The 18,622-nt window shown below is 51.8% G+C and overlaps 1 protein-coding gene across 3 annotated transcripts in view; it reads right to left on the bottom strand.

The window, feature by feature from the left end:
- JDP2 (Jun dimerization protein 2) overlaps positions 1–17,666 on the bottom strand; it is a 45,408-nt gene extending 27,742 nt beyond the window's left edge. Inside the window, exons 1-2 of one of the 3 annotated variants that reach the window (XM_061429495.1) lie at positions 17,470–17,666; positions 6,561–6,784 (exon numbers count right to left, since the gene is read on the bottom strand). In XM_061429495.1, coding sequence (XP_061285479.1) covers positions 6,561–6,761 — 201 coding nt within the window. In that variant the 5' untranslated portion in view covers positions 6,762–6,784; positions 17,470–17,666. Of the gene's footprint in view, positions 1–6,560; positions 6,785–15,928; positions 16,048–16,309; positions 16,398–17,469 lie in introns of those variants that run through there. The other 2 variants (XM_061429494.1, XM_061429496.1) reach the window with 2 other exon arrangements.
- Positions 17,667–18,622: the final 956 nt, after the last annotated feature.

Raw genomic sequence — 18,622 nt, 5'->3', positions numbered from 1 at the left:
AGGGGATCCGCAGGAGAATGGATATATAGATATATGTATATATGGCTGAGTCCCTTCACCGCTCACCTGAAACTACCACATTATTAATTGGCTATACCCCAATAGTAAATTAAAAGTTTAAAGTTTGAAAAAAAAAGTTTGGAACCTTGTGAATGCTCAGGTTATGGTATGAAATAAGAGTAAATACCACAGGGGCCAAAGTTAAACACATGCACGGCTATCTTTAGCTATCACTCATTCGCCCTCAAATTCAATGATTAAAGTGGGGTGGGGGAAGCTAACAGCTTTGGAAAATGTGCTAACAAAGAGTGACGGAACTAAAGTGGAAACTTAGGATTTCAAAGATGAGTTGAGAGATTCTATTCCAAGAAGGGACAGATTGGATCTCTCTGCCAAGCAAGTACGAGACAGAAAAAGCATCTGAGTCAGAGGGAATAAGGCCAACGCTATTCCAAAGAGCCACAAATTAAAAACCAATTATGCAAGGCTTGCGAAAAAATGTCAGTGGGCTGCCTTTATGTTTTAAATCACTAAAAACACATGCATGCTTAGGCCAACATTTACCCAGCACATCAGCTGGTTTGGGGCAATTTTTTGCTCAGGCTAAACATGGATGAACATTTTGGTCTTTTTGGTGAGCAAACTCTTAAGAGTGAGCACACCTTCCAAGATCACACGATAGTTCATTGATTCAAAGTCCCACTTCTTCCAAAGGGGAAAACCTTCTAAATGTTCTTGAGGGTCCCCTAGAGAAGTTGGGAAGTGACCAATGTGAAATCCACAAACAGGTAAGTCTCCTCTCCTGCTTTCAGGATGGTGAGGATAAGGATCTAGTTACCACATGGATTTTGCTGGAAAGGCAAACCATGATGGAATGAAGACATTGATTCCTAGGGAATCAGAAGAGTAGAAGAAGTACAAACAGAAAGTCAGGTTCCCAAATGTAGCCAAGTACTCCCTGGGCCCTCTAAATACACAGATTCCCTGGACCCTCAGAGATTCTGAGTACCTGGGCCTAAGGTTGTGTCTGGGAATCTGGATTCATAAGAAGGTTTCCAAGTGGTTTTGATGATCAACCAAGTTTGGGAATGGCTGGTTTGATTTTCATTGTGTCCTCTTGCCTGTAGCCTGAAGTCCCTTATGCTCACAAACAGAAAAAAAAAAAAAAAAATGGACAAATGCCTGGAGATGAGAACTGGGAGATATAGAAACTAAGGGATGGAAAGTTTAAGTGACTTGCCGAGTCGATACAGCTAATTAATGTTCAAACCACCAAGCATATCTTAACATACAATCTATAGACCAGACGGGCTTCCCTTGTGGCTCAGACGGTAAAGAATCTGCCTACAGTGACGCAGGAGACCCAAGTTCAATCCCTAGGTTGGGAAGATCCCCTGGAGAAGGGAATGCTACCCACTCCAGCATTCTTGCCTGGAGAATTCCATGGACAGAGGAGCCTGGCAGGCTATAGTCCATGGGGTCACAACTAGTTGGACAGGACTGAGCGACTAACACTTTCATAGGCCAAGCACTGTCCACCGTCTGGTGGACATAAAAAGGAAGGAATGAAAGATGTAGTCCCCGTCCTTGGAACCTAAACACAGGACACAGGCTCAAAAGCAGGCTGGTGACAGGGTGTGAAATGGGCTGGGTAGAAGGCAATAGGGGGCAGTGGGGACTGCAGAGAACTGAGGCCCACATGCCAACACAGCGAGTGTCTGCTACTCAGTTCCAGCTTCCCGGTGCATATAAGGCTGTGGGCCTAGAGGGGCCACATATTCTGGGTTTTTTAAAGAAGCCAAAAAGTCCACATTTCCTGGCTTTTAAATATAGCAACTCTTTCAATTAAAAAAAAAAAGAAAGGAAGAAAAAACCCACACTGTGAAGGCCAAACAAGATTCATCTGTAGGCTGACTCCTGCCCATGGAATGACAGTTTGCAATCTCTTTCTTAAAAGGTCATCCAGGCTAACCTCCCACGAACTTGAGTCCCTACTAGAGCACCCCAGAGTGGCACAGAGGGTGAGGGGTTCTATCCAGCAGGCTGTTAGAGCAGTGCTTGGCGGGGGTTGGGGTGGGGGGCGGTTGCAAGGACAGGGCTTCTAGTCTCCCTCCCCCACTACTGGAAATGCATTCCAGGCCCAGAGGCAGGGTGTGGCCACCACAATCAGAGTAGCCCAGTCAGAGATGACCCAGCTGGGAAAGGCCAAGACCTCCAGGACAGTACAGAGTGCTTGGTGGAGGAGTCCAGCTTTAAGAGGCTACAGAACAAAAAAATGGACAAAGGAAGGAAAGCTCTGGAGAAAGCCAGGGAGCAAAGCTGCCTTGAAAAGGAGTATTGGAAAGGAAAGAAGAACAAAGAGGCAAGACAGAAGCATCAGCTCTAAAAATGCCATAAGTCACAATATAACATGCCCACATGCCCTAGCCAACACGTAATCTGGCCACTGGCCATCCACTTGGTCTACTGAATTTGTCTTCATGACACTGACCACTACCTGGCCTTTTATATTGTACGTGAATTTGCTTATTCTCAGATGTCCCCACTCCAAATACATAGTCCAAGAGAAGGTGGGTTTTGTCTACTTGGCTTACGGTTCAGTATCCAGTGTCTGGCCCAGTGGTTGGCACACATTGGGTGCTTAGCAAGTATCTGCTAGACAAACGGACTGCAGGAAAGCAGCTGGCATGAAAATAGTTTCACATGATGTGTCAACCATATAATAATAACAACATCAGCACGAAGCACTTTATCATTACAAAACCTGTCCTTTAACTTAATTCCTCCGATTTTCTCTTACGCAACTGCTTTGTGTATTTGGACATGGCCCAAGAGGCTGTTGGCCCCCACAAGGCGGACAGCCCAAGAGCCGGCTGGGATGGAGCTGCCTGCACAGCGGCTTGGCCTGTCCACTCTATGGGGGCCTGAGAGATGAGACGGCTGCAGAACTGCCGGGCTCAGCGCTAATCGGGCCACGTCATCAAAATAATGGAACATTCTGGGACCAGGTTCATCTGCCTCCCCAGCCTGCTAGAGCACTGAATAGAATCCTGGAAGGCAGGCAGTGAGCACAAAGGGCAGCAGAGCATGAGGTTAAAGCTTTGGCTGAAAAGCCAGACTGCTTAGGCCTGTTTCCCAGCTGTGTGACCTTGGATGTCCCCAAGACTTGTTGATGGCATCCATACTGTGGGCATAACAATAACAACAGTAATAATAATGACTTAGAGGGTTCTCAAGAGGGTTCGGTGAGACACTTTGCGGAGCATGCCCAGCATTGTGCCAGATGCACCCCACAAGTTACAGCAGCAGTATCTTCCCCATGCAGCTCCCAGTTCTGCCATCCTCCAGCTGTGCAACCCTGCGTGACTTGACTTCCTCCTCCCTGGATCTCAACTACCTCTTCTTTTATTTTTTTATTTTTAAATTAAAAAAAAAAATTTCTTTTGTCCACACCTCTTGGGCTGAGGGATCTTAGTTCCCCGACTAGGGATTGAACCCTGGCCCTCTGCAGCAGAAGCATGGAGTCCTAACCACTGGACTGCCAGGGAAGTCCCATATTCTTCTTCTTTAAACTGGAGGAGAATTGGATCACCAGGACCAGGTAAGGAACAAAAGAGATCATACGTGTTAAGCCCTTAGCAAAAGGCCTGCTACGTATTAAACACTCCATAGATGTAAATTCGTATCTTACGGTTATTCAAGAAACTTTTACAAGTCCAAGGTGCTACTGTGAAAATTCCCCAAAGGCAGTGTGCCATATGCAAATAACTCTTCAGGATGTAAGGTTCCCAGTGGCAAGGTTCTCTCTCAACCCCCTTTATTTTTCAGTTGCTCTCAGAAGGCACCCCCCACCCACCTTGGGTCTGACTTAGCGCATTGCAGGTCGGCTCCCAGTGCAGGGCTGACCTTATTCCACACCAGCGCCTCTGTGCTCCTCCATCTGGCCTCATCGCCCCCGCAACACTGCAGTCTGACAGCGGGGGAGAGGACATGCAAATACACCCTAAAAAAAGGCTTGTTATTTTCACAGCCTGGATGGTGCGCATTGTGGGTGCCTGTGAGGACAGCACGTCACCGCCAGGTACAGGGCATATGCCACCAATTGGGGGAGGCTGTGAAATGTAAAAATATGCAATCCAAATAAAGGCATTTTCCAAAAAAGAAAGCTCCTCTGGCGCCTTTTGTGGAGGGAAGAGGTGGTAACTCAGCCCCTGCCCCGCTTCCCCAGGGCAGATCCCAGAGACCAAGGCACCAGGCTCTTCATCAACCCCAACAGCCTCAGTGCCCTCTGCTCAGCTACTGGTTTTAAATGGTTTTAAATACTGTGGAATGACCCAGAAATGGATACTTTCAAGTTCTGGGCCTGGGGAAGTGAAATAGCAAAAAAAAAACCCAAGACAAGTCTTTGCACGAAGAATGCAGAGAGCACTGAGTAAGCTGGGAAGTGTATTCCACAGCACACGGACAAAGTCAATTTAGAAGAATATCATTACCATCCACTCTTATCTTGTCATCAACAGTCTCTAGGGAGCCACTACAGGGCACCTAACCCAGGTGTCTCCAGTACAAAAGTCTACAGCAGGGGCCACGTAGCCCAGGGTAGATGAGAGCTGCAGGCAGCAGTGAAAGTCAAGCCAACAAGGGGAAGCGAAATCATCGAGAGTTAACAGGGAGGCTCAGGGGCCCATGGGAGACGAGAGAGAGGAAAGTGACGAGGGTCCCTTCAGGGAGCTATGGCCACGCCAGCACAGGGCCGGCTGTGGCCAGATCGCCCCATTTTGTAATCAAAGGTTAAAATCCAAGTTTTCAAGTGAAAGGTTGGCTCCAGCTTCTTTTAAAACATGGTGCAGGCCAAACCAAACACACCTGAGAGCCATGGCCAGCCCCGCCAATGGCCAGCATGCCACCCCTGCCAGCTGAGCTCCCAGCAGATCTTCTGTGCAGTTTTATGGTGCTTTTGGGGGAGACAAAGGGCAGAGGGCACAGCAGAAGCACCATGAAATACCCAACTGCCCCCTCCCAACCCCTGCCAGTACCTGGACACCTTTCTCCACCTAGAGTCCCCCTCTCTGGGAGGTCCAGCCCTGTGAGCTCCATCCTACAGGATGAGCCCCCATCCCGGAGCACGTTTCTGAATGCTCCCTCCCCGAGAGTGGCCCAGCATCTGAGACTCAGCTCCCCCACCCGACCCTGCTGTCTGACACCTCTCCAGCTTCCCAGGTGGCATTAGTGGTAAAGAACCCACCTATCAACGCAGGAGACACAAGAGATGTAGATTCGTAGATTCGATCCCTGGGTCAGGAAGATCTCCTGGAGAAGGAAATGGCAACCCACTCCAATATTCTTGCCTGGAGAGTCCCATGGACAGAGGAGCCTGGTGGGCTACAGTCCACGGCATCACCAAAGAGTTGGACACGACAGAAGTGACTTAAGCATGTTTAGCATGGCTCCCAGCACCAGCTCCTTCTCCCTTCCAGGTGGGCAGCTACTCAGTCTGGCCTCTGAAAACATGGCCCTGACGGGGACCTCACAAGGGCAGGCCTTTGGACAAATTGCCAGCCCTGGGGCAGTGACCCAGGGCGTGCCCAGCATTGATGATCACCCACCCTGGGGGACTTCTGCTTCTCACTAGTCCCCAGGGAAATGCTGCTGTTCCACAAGGAAGGCTCATGAGCGCTGCAGCTGCAAGGGACCTGAGGAAGGCAGGCTGCACGGTGGGTCCTCTGCAAATACCAGCTAAAGCGGGCGACGCTGGGCAACTGAGGCCAGGCCCGGCTCTGGCAGTGCTTTGGGAAGGGAGCCCACACCCTCCTCCAAGTTCCTGCTTTCAGCTCCAACCTGGAGCCAAGAGCAATAAAGACAATGATGTGACCAATGATAACAATTTTTTTAAACTAACCCAATATTGGCTTTGCCTTATATACTTTTCAAAGCATGTGTACATTTCCATTGCCTCCGCTGACCACCGCCCCCCTCAACACTCCGGAGTGATGGTCAGATGTTATTATTCAATACTTTCATGATTAATCACTCTTCCTGTGTCCCTTGAAGAACCAGAGACAGGTTTAGCATCCTGATCTAGCCCAGTGCTTCTAAAACGTTAATGTGGCCGTGAATATCCTGGTGTGTGTTGGGGGGCTGGGGGGCAGTTTGTTAAAAATACAGGTCCTGATTCAGAAGATCTGGGGTAGGGCCTGAGATTCTGCATTTCTAACAACCCCAGGGTGACACGGATGCTACTGGTCCTCAGACCCCACATTAAACAGCAAAGCTTAGGTCACCTGGCAAGTTTAGAGTAGACCTGGGATGCTAGTTCAGTTGGTAAAGAGTCCACCTGCAATGCAGGAGACCCAGGTTCAGTTCTTGAGTTGGGAAGATCCCCTGGAGAAGGGAAAGGCTACCCACTCCAGTATCCTGGCTTGGAGAATTCCATGAACTGTGGTCCATGGGGATCACAAAGAGTCAGACATAACTGAGCAAATTTCACTTTCACTTTGGGATGCTAACCCAGGCATCTTACCCTCCCCAAGATCCTGCCTGGGGGAACAAGGCTCACTCACCTCACTCTTAACAGGCTGGGGCCTCTTGCCCAGTTTCACCTCCAGGAAGTGCAAAGGGGCGATCATGGCCCCGATGTTGCGGATGTCGGCGTATTTCAGCTCCTCTGCAGTCAGAGCCGAGCTGGGGAGTCCGGTCAGGGGGCCAAGCCCTGGCAGAGAGCCCGCAGTCATGGAAGGGTCTGGGATCTGCCCAGGCATCATAGCAGGAGGAGTGGCAGTCCAGCCTGGAGTGGACAGAAGAGCAGGACAGGCACGGTCAGCCGGGTGAGAGCTTCCATGGAGGGCTTAAGTCCCAAGTCTTGCTGGGACCCCACCCTTTCTTTCATCAGTATCCCCCTACACCCCTTCTCCACCCCAAGTTGCTCTTCCTGCCCTTACATCCATTCTGTTATCGAGAGAAACTTGATCAGTCAATTCACACCAAGGTTATCACTGGCACCTAGGCAATGCTTAACCCAATCACAGGCCACGTGGATTCAGTATTTGCTCTGAGCTAAGCACTGCGGTCATCCTTCCACCAGCCCCAAAAGACTAGATCAGAGCCCAGGACATGGAGGAAGAAGGAAAGCTTAGAAAGAGAACTCACTCCAGACTGAACACTTTAAAACTGGTAGAGCTGGATTTAGACTGCAGCTCGCTGCCTCCAAAGGGAATGGATCAGAATGGAGGCACATCGAGCACCTTTGCACATGTTTAAGAGGGAGCTATTTTGAGGCTGGCATGGTGCCTCCCCTCCAATCACACATCCCATTCTGCCTACTTGTTAAGACACTCTGAATACAAGATGAAGCAAATTGAAGTTAACAGTGTGTGTGTGTGTGAGTTCTTGCACCTGGCATCTATGAGGAAGCGACTGAGGCAAAGGAGATGGAATTAATTAGCATGCGCTTTCCCCGTGGAGCCCAGGACAAGAAAAGTCCTCCACGGGCTCTTCACTCTCAAAGCAAGCACATATTCTAGCTCCTCCAGACTCAGAAGGTGTGCAAAGGAAGACAGATTCAGGCATGAAAGAAAGACATAAATTAGACAGGTCAGCACCCAGGGAATTCTTATTTCTTCCTTCCTTTCACTGGGGGAAGCTCATGGATAAGAAACGATCACTTCGCTGCACAGATGGCAGCGAAGAAACCTTGTCTGCCAGTAACGCCAGACTTTTCGGTCACTTACGGGGCTCCTATCCATCCATTCAACCACCCATCCATCCAATTGTCAACTACCTACTATGAGCTGAGAGGCACTGAGAATAGTATGGAGATCAGTTGTACACATTCCTGGCTTCTAGGCAGCCTGATAAGTGGTATTTTAGTACAAAAATGCTTCTGGATTCTAGTCCTATAAAGAAAATCATTTCTCTGCGCCCCACCCCCCCCACCTCTTCATGCATCTCTGCACAAGGCTATCAAATCAACACTTCATCTGTCTTGGAAATCCTGGGGGAGAAACTGGCCCATCTCTCTACCACGGAGAGGGGTGTATTTAGCGAGACAGGGAAGACGGGATGTCCATCAGACCTCACGCCTCTGCTGGGCAGTTACTCCTGTGGCCACGCTGTCTGGGTCTCAGGCTCTCATGTCTAGATTTCAAGGAGAGCAGCATATTAGCGAGGCCATTTGGGTCATGAGCCTAAGTCACCTTCTCCATTTCCATTTCACTTCTAAAGGTGAAATTTGGTTCCCTAATCTAACCCTGTGTTTCTTTCTCAATTGGTTCTGTGCTTTGGGGGGAAAAACATGTTGGTGATTTGCACCCTGAGACCACCAACACTTCCTCTGGACATCAACTTTCTTGAAAGAAAGGCACTTGTGAGCAGACAGTGGACCTGCCATTTCATCCTCAGCACCAGCCGCATCTGCCATGAAGCCTTCTGCACACAGCGCCCCACCTCGCACCCCAGTTTACACTCGGGCCCCAGGCTCTTTCCTCTGTGCTCTACCTGCTCTGCCTCCCACACTTGGCCTCTCAGCAGCCCCTGTTCCCCACCCCACATCCTTTCTCCCCTTCCTCAGCACCCAGTGTCCCCTGGGCCATTCTCAGAAAAGGATCTCAGGCTCATTCACATCAAGTTATAGTCTTAGAGCTGGAGGAGGCCCTGTGCTCATCTAAACCACATCCTCATTTTGTACAGGAGAAAACAAGCTCAGAGGTTCAATGACTTGCCCACCGTCACACGGCTATAGAGGGACAGAGCTGGACTCCTGGGCCCTGGGTTTTAGAACCAAAGCTTTTTCACCCCACACTTTTTATTTCCCCTCCGGTGGTCCAAGAAATGTTAGTGCAGAAGGAATGACCTTCTAATGGTGGATTTTCAGACATCAGTCCACAGTGGAGGATCATTCTCTTGCATAGAGGACCCTCTACTCTGCTTTCCATGGAGATCCAGGTTCAAGAAGTTCCCTGAAGAACTACATGACAGGCTAGGCAGAAGTCCAGACATAGAAGAAACAGTCCCTGGGACCTCTTATATGTGGTTGGTCAATGTGCTATGACCCTCCCTAGGCCTGAGCTGGACTGGAATCCAGGTTTGGTGATAAAGTCACTTCCTCCACCCACTGGGGCTTCCCTGGTGGCTCAGATGATAAAGAATCTAGCTGCAATGTGCGAGACCCAGGTTCCATCCCTGGGTCAGGAAGATCCCCTGGAGAAGGGAATGGCAGCCCACTTCAGAAATCTTGTCTGGAGAACCCCGTGGACAGAGGACCCTGGCAAGCTACAGTCCATAGGGTCACAAAGAGTCAGACATGACTGAGCAACTAACACTTTCACTTTCCACCCTCTGGAGCCAGGCCTGCAGTGCAGAGGGGGCAACAGGCTGCCAGGCCAGAGGCTGCTCCAGGGCACAGTGGGTGAGTCACATGTCTTCTGGGGACTCCTGCAGGGAATAAGAAAGGGCCAGTATAAGGACTCACTCCTGTCTGGGTAAACCATACCTAGGATCTTCCCGACCCAGGGATTGAACCCACGGCTCTGACGTCTCCTGCACTGGCAGGCCGATTCTTTATCACTAGCAACGCCTGGAAAGCCCAATTTCAGGCTACCTGAGCCAAAGTGACAAAGGAAACTCATATCTTCTTCTCAGAAAAGAAAAAAAAACCCTACAACGGCCCACCCCCACCCCCAGCACCCCTTCTAGACCTGAACTGATGCTATAGAGAGTCAGCAATCCCAGGAAGGATGTTTACCTGAGCAGGTCACAATGGACAGGAGCTGGGAAACCTGACAATGTTCTACACCTGGTGCTTCAGCTGAACACCAACCCCTAACAGGGGAGGGAGGCACCACGCCTCAGGTGTGGAGCAAAGCAAAATAGAGTGCAAGGTCCTCTCCGTGGCCCAAAGCCCCAGAACCTCCCTGGAGCGTAAGGACCCATGAACATGGCAAAATGTGCCATGTGGCCACTTAGCCAGTGGAAGGTGAGCCACAGGCATGCCTGTTGTTGCCCCATGGGACCCCATGCCTGCATCATTTATGGCACAGAAAGGATAATCCACAAAAACTTGACTGAACGAATGAACGAGGGATACGTTCATGGGGGAGCCAAATTCAGTGAGTCAGGTGAGGATCTGTCTCTGGAGGTTTAGACGCTTGTCATCCACCTCCAGACCATGCGCTCCCACAGTAGCCCCCAAGAAAAATCCGCCAGAGGCTTCTGGATGTTTCCTCGCCTAAGCCATCTCAGGAGATGGAAGCCAGACGCCTCTGTGTTCCGGGAACGATAGGCTCAGCTTGCAGCTTCTGTTTATTTTCATACAGATGGTATAAATGAGAAACTAACAAATAATCCCAAAGTATAATGAATTCTCTGCTACCGTGAGAACCCCACCCTTGCCAGAGGGAGCACCCCCTGGGAGCAGCAGCCCCATGAATTCTTCCCATTCCTGCTCCCCTGTAAACACACCCCAAGGACAAGCCTCACTTGGGGGGATTAGGCACCAGGCTTTCCTTTGCAAAAGTGGAAAAAAAAAAATCTCCCTCTCCTGCCCTTCCCCTCAAGGGCGCCCCTAAATGCTCAGATACAAACCACAAAGTCCTTAACACATGCCATTCCAAGAAGACAACCACAACAGCTGACATCCACCAGCAAGAAGTCATCCTACATGGCTCCAGGGGCGGGGTGGGGGGAGCGCAGAGATGGAGGAGCTGGAGCAGCTGCCTCTCATAATTGGATCCCCATTAACTGGAAAGAGCTAGCTGACAAGCCCTGGCTGAAAGGCAACTTGGGCGATTTGAAAACTTGCAGTGATTTAGGGATCGACTAGAAGGTGTGTGTGGGAGGGGGAGAGGGGTGGCAGGGAACCCACAACAGTCAGGAAGAATTGACCCACTTCAAGGAAGACAGACGGAAGATGACAAGAGGTGAAATCATCTCCCAGACTGGTTGTTCCATAAACAATTTAGTGGGAAAAGGAGAACTAAACAGCAGAAGATTTAAGGGAAGAACTGAGTGTTGCCCGTTGGGCCCAGGGGTCCATATGGAACATAAAGATCCTCCATGCCTTCCATGACATGGAGGACATCCTCCATGTCTCATTAGTAACTGGGTTGCATAAAAAAAGAGCAAACTCTATATGCTGGCAGAAGACCCATATTGGCAAATAGCTCTTGTGCCTCAAAAGACAGGCCTAGAATCAAAAAGACTTTGGCAATTTGGGACACTGACCAGGAACGACCTGGAAACTAGCCAATGGAGAAAAACTGGGTACTGCGTAGATCCAAGATGAGACAGACAAGCAAGGCATAAATGAGAGGGAAAACATTCTGGAGGTCACAGTGGATCCTACGCTGTTGTTGAGCCTAAGATTTGGGATGGTCTGATGCAGCTCCTTAAAAGCCAGCTTGAAAGAAACAGGGACCAGGTAGATCCAAGGGGAAAAGAACCTAAAGAAAAGATCTGATATGTCTCTATCCTGACTTCCTCAGGGACTTGTAGGCACATGGTCTGGGAGCACTGCCTTATATAAGTAGAAGAAAAACCACAAAACACGTCAAGTTCCAAAAATGGGCCCTAATGGGAGACATTAAGATGAAGAGTCATTCCAGACAAAAGAAGGAAGTGTAGAGATAAGTTTTTCCCTCTTATTTTCTTCCCTCGTTTACTGTATGTAAACCTGTAAGATATTATTATGTTTTTTTAATGGGAGTATCTATAAACAACAGTCCCAACTTCTGAAAGGCTAGTCTTATTAGAAAGTGCCCAATAATGGGCATCTCGATCTAAAATAGCAAAGACAGATTTTTTTTTTCCCCAAAAAGACAGGTTAAGAAAAGGTTAGGATCTGCCTCATGAACTTTCTGCCCATAAAAACAAAAGTTTAAGGACGGCTCTAAAATCCCTGGGGGTTAGCTCCCTTCTAAGCAAATAGCTGGCCTGGGCAGGCATCGGGAGCCAGAAATAGGGGTGCAAATGAGTACCACTGGCCCAAGGCTTGGTGCAGAAAGTGGAGGTGAGTGAGAGCAGGTCAAGGAGCAATGGAGTTCATAGGGTCAGACCCCAGGAGCACTAGTGGGGTTGGAAGTTAAGAGCAAGCAGCTGGTAATTGAAATCAACAAGAGCGACTTGGAAGTCTTGGGAGCTGGAGCCTCAGAAGATTCCCAGGAAGAAGCTGTGGAGGGCAGAAGTCCATGGCAGCAAGTAGAGGGCAGAGAGGCCAGAAAGTTGCCAGGCCAGATATCACAGAGCACAGCACTAACAATCATGAATCTTGGAGAATCAAACACCAAATCTGTCCCTGGAGCTAAGGAGTTATCTGGGATGACCTCTCTCCTGGAATCTGAAATGATGCAGGCCAATCAGCTTCCAAAAGACAAGGAGAGTCAGGAGGCAAGGAGGAAAAGGTGGAGAAAGCTCCGAGATGGAGCACAAGAGCAAGCAGCAGAAGACCATCTCTGACGGCTGGCTTAGCTCTGCAGGCAGGAGAGTGAGGCAGGTTAAAAGTGGAAACTCCAAAGCCAGATCATCTGAGTATGAACCCTAGCTCTGCTCCTACTAGCTGTGTGACCTTGGGCAAGTTCCCTAACCTCTCTGTGCCTCCCTTTCCTCTGCTGCACAGTGGGACTAGTCACCTTACTTTCCCTGTAAGGCTGAGAAGAAGAGTTAATTAGTTAATGCTTGGAAAGCACCTGGAACAGCACCTGTGAGCATGACGTCAGTGTGGCTCTGAGCGCCTTCCTTCCTGGAGCAACACTAGTGCTGGGCGAGCCCTCGAGGCTCCTTCTGCTCTGTTCCCAGTTCCCATCGAACACCAATCTCCCTATCCTACGGCCAAGAAGAGGATCCACGCCATCACCCCCAGCCCGGCCCAGAGGGTTCTCTGCTCTTCTCCTTCCCAACTCGAAACCTCAAGAGGGCAGGACCATCCTGCATCCAGGCAGTTACTGCAGAAGAGAAACAACAGGTGGCAGATCGGGGCTGGGTACAAAAGTGTGGAAATGAGAATGAGACCCAGCACCTGCCCTTTGCCTCGGTTTCTCCTAAGTGCTTCTCCATCTCACCAGCCAGGACAACAACTACATAGATCACTGGCAACAGGGTGCTCCCATGGCTGGGTTTCCATGCCCACCTCCAGAAGAAGAGGGCCAGCATCGGCTGTGTCTTTCAACTCACTGTACCCCTGCATTGCTTAGAAGGGGTCACTCCTCAGATCTTTATAAAAAAAAATGAGGGGTGGTAGGTGTCAGAAGAAGCCCCTGACATAGTGTGAGCCCTGCGTAGCCAACCCAGCCATGAAAGAAACTAGAATGTCTCCCCAAGAAAGGTTCTTCCCCAGAGACCAGGGAAATGCTTTAGACAAGCCCTGCCTATAAGCACGGGCTTTCTCTCCTGCCTAATGTAGGTGCTCAGTAAATACACAGTAAGTCGTTTCTGCCTGGATCCTTATTCTGAGCAGTGAGAAGCAGCTGAGAAGGAACTGTCTCTGGGCCTCCTAGACTCTCTTCCCTGCTCACCCTGTCCTGTTCCTGGCGCCAGGAGTTCATATTGACGCACAGCACAGACACACACACAGCCTGTGACCGATCCTTTGGCCCTTTTTTAAAAAATTATGCCATCGGCCAGTTAAAGCTTTAGAAATTGAGCTCCACAAATGGAATCCCATGGGTAGGAGCAAGAAAACAGACTAAAAAAAAAGAGAGGAAAAAAACCCAGAATGGTGGGCTCTGGCCGGGCCTCCCACAGCCAGCCACGAGTGTAAAGAAACACAGGCCGAAAATTCCAACCCTGGGTTGCTAAGGCATTTGTCTCTGCTGAGTTTTGAGAGGCCAAACCACACACATGCACAAGAGCGAGCGCGCACATACACACACACACACGTATGTGTGCACGCACACACACAGGCATACAGAGCTTGGCAGCCTGTAAGTTCCAGAGCTGGTAATACAAGCCACGGAACCTACTGCCAAGACAAGCAACAGAACGAGCCAGGCCCAGTTTCATTGGCCACCATACGCTGCATATGGCCCGGGACGCAGCCAAAACAGTGTTCTCACCCTCCTCAAAGGCATAGGAGACCCTCTGTTTTCAAACACACCTCCACAGAGCCTTAATTAAAGGAAAATGGAAAAATAATGTGCCCGCTTTCCCCCTGCCTATATAGGTATGCACACACACATACCCATACCACTCTAGTTTTCTCTTCCTATTTCAGTTTCCAACATAATTCATTCACATGGAAAAAAAGCAAACTGCATCCTGCAGCAGAAAAGCAGAAAAGAATGTAGCTTGCCCTCAGCCCTGGCTCTGACTGCTGAAGTTGAGCTGGGCCTGAATGAATACAGAGCAGGCCAACCTAGAGTCTGCACTGGCCCCTTCTTTCCAGAGCAGAACTGGAAACAGAGACACTTGTGTCAGAGACAGCCCCATTGCAACACCAACAACCCCACAACAAACAAGGCCTGGAGAGCCTAGCCCATCTCAGGGTTCTGCCAAGGGTCTGGCAGGTTGGAAAAGATGCCTACACATCCTGCAAACAGGTGGGAGAGGCAACGACAGATGTTGGTGGCTGCAAAAGCTAGGCAGCAAGTGAATGGAGAGATTCTTGTCCAAGTTCTTCCTTGGGGGACACTGTCACCAGTTATCAACATATCTCCTTGGAGGTGGCTGCAACCAACCCAGGAGAAAAGTCAGAAGCCTCTACATCCATGCCTTCTGAGTGAAAGTGAAAGTGTTAGTTGCTCCATCGTGTCCGACTCTTTGCAACCCCATGGACTGTACCCGCCAGGCTCCTCTGTCCATGGAGTTCTCCAGGCAAGAATACTGGAGTGGGTAGCCATTCCCTTCTCCAGGGGGTCTTCCCAACCCAGGGATCAAACCTGGGTCTCCTGCATTGCAGGCAGGTTCTTTACCATCTCAACCAATCCATGCTTTCTAGCTGCCCTTCAAATCTCACAGCACCCAGCTCTTCAAGAAGATTCTGGGGCTACCTACAGCTCTGAACCAAAGCCAGAGTAGAAGGGGAACAGAAGAGTCTTTGAGAAATCAGTTCTCCGTGTTTTAAACAAGGAGAAATCTTAACCAGCCCGAGGCACGAGAACAGATTATGCTTCTCTTCCCTGGTCGTCAGGTTTATATAAAATCAGAGCCATGCTCACACCTGATACCTGGCTAAACTCTCCCCTAGAAACCTGTGAAGGAAGATAAGGCGTTCATCCAAACTGCAGCCAGATTGGCAGGGAAGATGAAAGCAATGGGAGGTGTTTTTAAAAACCCTGGGGGAAGGCAGATGACATGTGAACACAGTTTTCTGCAAGGTCTTAAAGGATAAGCGGGCTCCCAAGCATAGTTCCAAGCTCCAGTCTCTCATGTTCCCCAAACCAAGACCCTGAGGACAGTCCACCGAGATTTAAACCTGGGAACACACACGGGTCTGCAAACTCCCTGTCCCACCCCCGACCCCACCACTGACAAAACTTGCGAGTGCAACCCCGGGATCAGGGGTCCAGGCCGTGTTAAGTCCTAACCTTTCAGGCTCTTTTGAGGGGCGAGGCAAGAGAGAGCCGTCTAAACTGGGCTGGGCCGGAGAGGAGGGGCTGGTTACCTAGCGCAGCGGGCTTGACTCCTTATGTAACCTAGCTTGGCAGTTGGGGGAGCCCAAAGGGGACCCAGCAGCCCCTAGACACCCCCCCCACGCCCCCCTCCGAGAGGGGGAATCCCCGAGCAATGGCCCTGAGGGAAACCCTCTTCACTGTATGGAGAGCCCAGCCCTTGTCAGCGCCCTCTTCCAGGTCCTCAGGGAGCCGCGCTTCCTCCCTGCGAAGGGGAGGGGCGGGCACGGCTTGCCAGCAGGTCCCTGTCATCCCTCCACCACCGGCACCCTTGCACCTCCCAGGCCTTCAACCCTCCATTTCCACCCCAGGGCCGTCTTCTCCCCACTCACCCGCCTTCCCCGCCGCGCGAGAGCACCTCCCTGCAAAACGGACGGGGGAGGAGCGCGCGGGAGGGAGGCAGAGAGAGCGCCTCGGCCGTCCCGGGAGCGGACGGAGCCTCCCGTCCCAGGGCGGGAACCAAAGAGAAAGCCACCCGCTCGCGGGCGCTTAGCGGGAGCGGGTCCGGGCTGCAGAGCGCCCCCTCGCCGGGGCCGCGCGGGCTCCCAAGGCTGCAGGAGCCTCCCCGCGGGGCTCGGGTTCCGGGGGCTCCGGCGCGCTCCGCCCGCACTGGGGGTGTGGGGTGTGCGGCCGTCCCAGGTGCCCGCGCCCGGCGCGCCCCACCCCGCCCTCCCGCCCGGCGCCCGCCGGCGCGCGCGCGCCCTCGCACCCACCGTGCAGAAGCCGCGGGCGGAGGCGGCGCCCCCGGGGCCAGGGCCCTGCTGCAGGCGCCGTGCCCGCTCAGCGCCTCTGCCTCCCGGCCGCCGAGCTCCGCCCGGTGCCCAGGCCCGTCCCGGCCCGGGAGCCGCCGCGGCGCCAGCCCAGCCGCCGCCGCCGCCGCCGCTGCAGCGCCCCCCCTCCGTCGCGGCCGCCGAGCGTCCCTCCCGCAGGCTGTGGCGGGCGGCGGGACAGGTTGCATCAGCCCCGGCTATATAGCGGCCCCTGGGCGGCGGGGAGGGGTCGGGAATGCGGAACCGGCCGGGCTGCCAGCTCCAGACGTCAGAGGGGGACGGAGAGGAAGGGAAGGAGGGGACAGGGGAGGACCGGGGGCGGGGGGGCGGTGTGCATCGGGCGCTTCACACCCACTGACCTTCACCTCCCCCGCCGCCTCTCGCGCCCTCCTCCCGCAGCTCTTCACGCTCATCTCCCCCTGCGGGGGCGGCCCCGGCCCCGCAGCGCCTGCCCCGGCTCCATCGCGGTCCACCCCCCCCTCCCCCCAGGCTCTCCAAGCCCGCGCGGTGCAGGAGCGCGCGCGAGGAAGCAGGACGCGGCCCGGCGATTATGTAAGAGCATCCCCCGCGCACCGCCGCCCGGCTTCCACCGCGAGACACGAGCTCTGGCCGGGAGAGCCGAGGAGGCTGCGGCGGGACAAGTCCAGAGCCCCTTGGAGAGCAGACGTAGCCTGTGTTGAACCATCTTCCTCAATCCTTAGCTCTTTTTTTTTTCCCAAACCGAGAGAGAGAGAAAGAGAGAGAGAGAGATTTCAACACATTTTCATCCTTGGACACTTCAGCACTGAGTGAGGAAATATCTCGCAAGCCTGCTTCATTTTCTATAGAAGGATGGGCAGAGGACCAAGGCGTTTGTTGGGTGCTTCTCCCCCCGACCCACTAGCCCACTTGGCCACTTCAGCTGTCCTTAAGCCCCAGGTTCAGTGCGAGAGACCTGCCTTCCTTGGGCAGCAACCTGAACCCCTTTCCCTGTCCCAGTGGCTCACACAGTTTGCCCCCTAGTCTTTTCCGCCCAGGGACACTCCTGTGAGCAGCCCAGCCCTCAGCCCACCCCAAATGGCCTTCTTCCCCATGACAACTTCCATTGCCAACTGGACTCCTACCTGCATCCTCCTAGAGTGGCAGATGGTTAAGGGTGACTCCAGAGGAAATGTGTCCTCTCCGGTGCCTTCAGTGTATAAAGGCACAGAGACCCTGAGCCCTCAAGCACACATGTGGCGCCCAAGCCCTTGGCATCGTGGTTTCTGTCCCCTTCCTCCAGACCCCTGGGTGCTCACTCAACCCTCTGCCTTTCTGCCTCAGCCAGCGAGGAGTGACAGTGTTTATATTGGGCGACCTTCAGCCTCTTTCTCAGGGTGATGTCAGATCATCACCCGCAGAAGAAAGGAAGTGAAAGAAAAAGTTCATGCCTTCTTGGAGTGCAGATGCTCAGAGCGAAAGAAACAACAAGCCTTGAGACAGATGGGAGCAAGCGAGCAGAGCCCAGCGAGCAGGTCTCTTCAACAGGAGGACAGTGAGGTCCTATTCTCCTTATGGCCCCAGTGCAGGAAAGTATTTCTGGATCAGAGGACTGGTGTTATGGCAGGAAAGACAGAGCAAATCCCCATGACACTGACCATTTTCACCTTCACTGACAACTCTCTCCCTCAAAGCATTGAAGTTAGCAAGTAAAAAGAAAGTAAGGCCCTGAAAGAAGATACAACGGAAAATGAGTGGTAATATGATAGTCTTGTGAAAGAACATGACTCTCAGCTACAGAAAGGTCGACTACACCTTTTCTATAGCATAAAGATCAAAGCTGGGTACTGTGAAACCAGCTTACGTTGTTTCCCCGAGACTGAAGTCTGGACAGTTATATGGAAGAAAACACTGAACAGGGAGAATGTTACTCTATGCGTCTTCATCTGAGACTTTGGAAAAACAAACTGATCTATGGGTTGTTCAGTCGCTCAGTCGTGTCCGACTCTCTGCAGCCCCATGGACTGTAGCATGCCAGGCTTCTCTGTCCTTCCCTATCTCCCGGAGTTTGCTCAAACTCATGTCCATTCAGTCAATGATGCTGATCTATGTGTGGGACTAATAATTAGTTTGTGTAGTTAGAGCAGTCCTCTCCACTGTTGACTGGGCCACTGGCAGGCCAATTGGGCTTTTGCTTCGTCCACAAATAAAATACACTACAGGGGTGGCACCAAGCAGTAACTTGGAGGGCTTTAGCTCCTTCCATCTCCCTATAATATCCATTAGGTCTCCTCCATT

This window comes from Bos javanicus, chromosome 10 (assembly GCF_032452875.1).
Source record: "Bos javanicus breed banteng chromosome 10, ARS-OSU_banteng_1.0, whole genome shotgun sequence".
In the NCBI taxonomy this organism is placed as follows: domain Eukaryota; kingdom Metazoa; phylum Chordata; class Mammalia; order Artiodactyla; family Bovidae; genus Bos; species Bos javanicus.
Note: the sequence above shows the minus strand (reverse complement) of the source record. Positions and strands in the feature narration are given on the sequence as shown.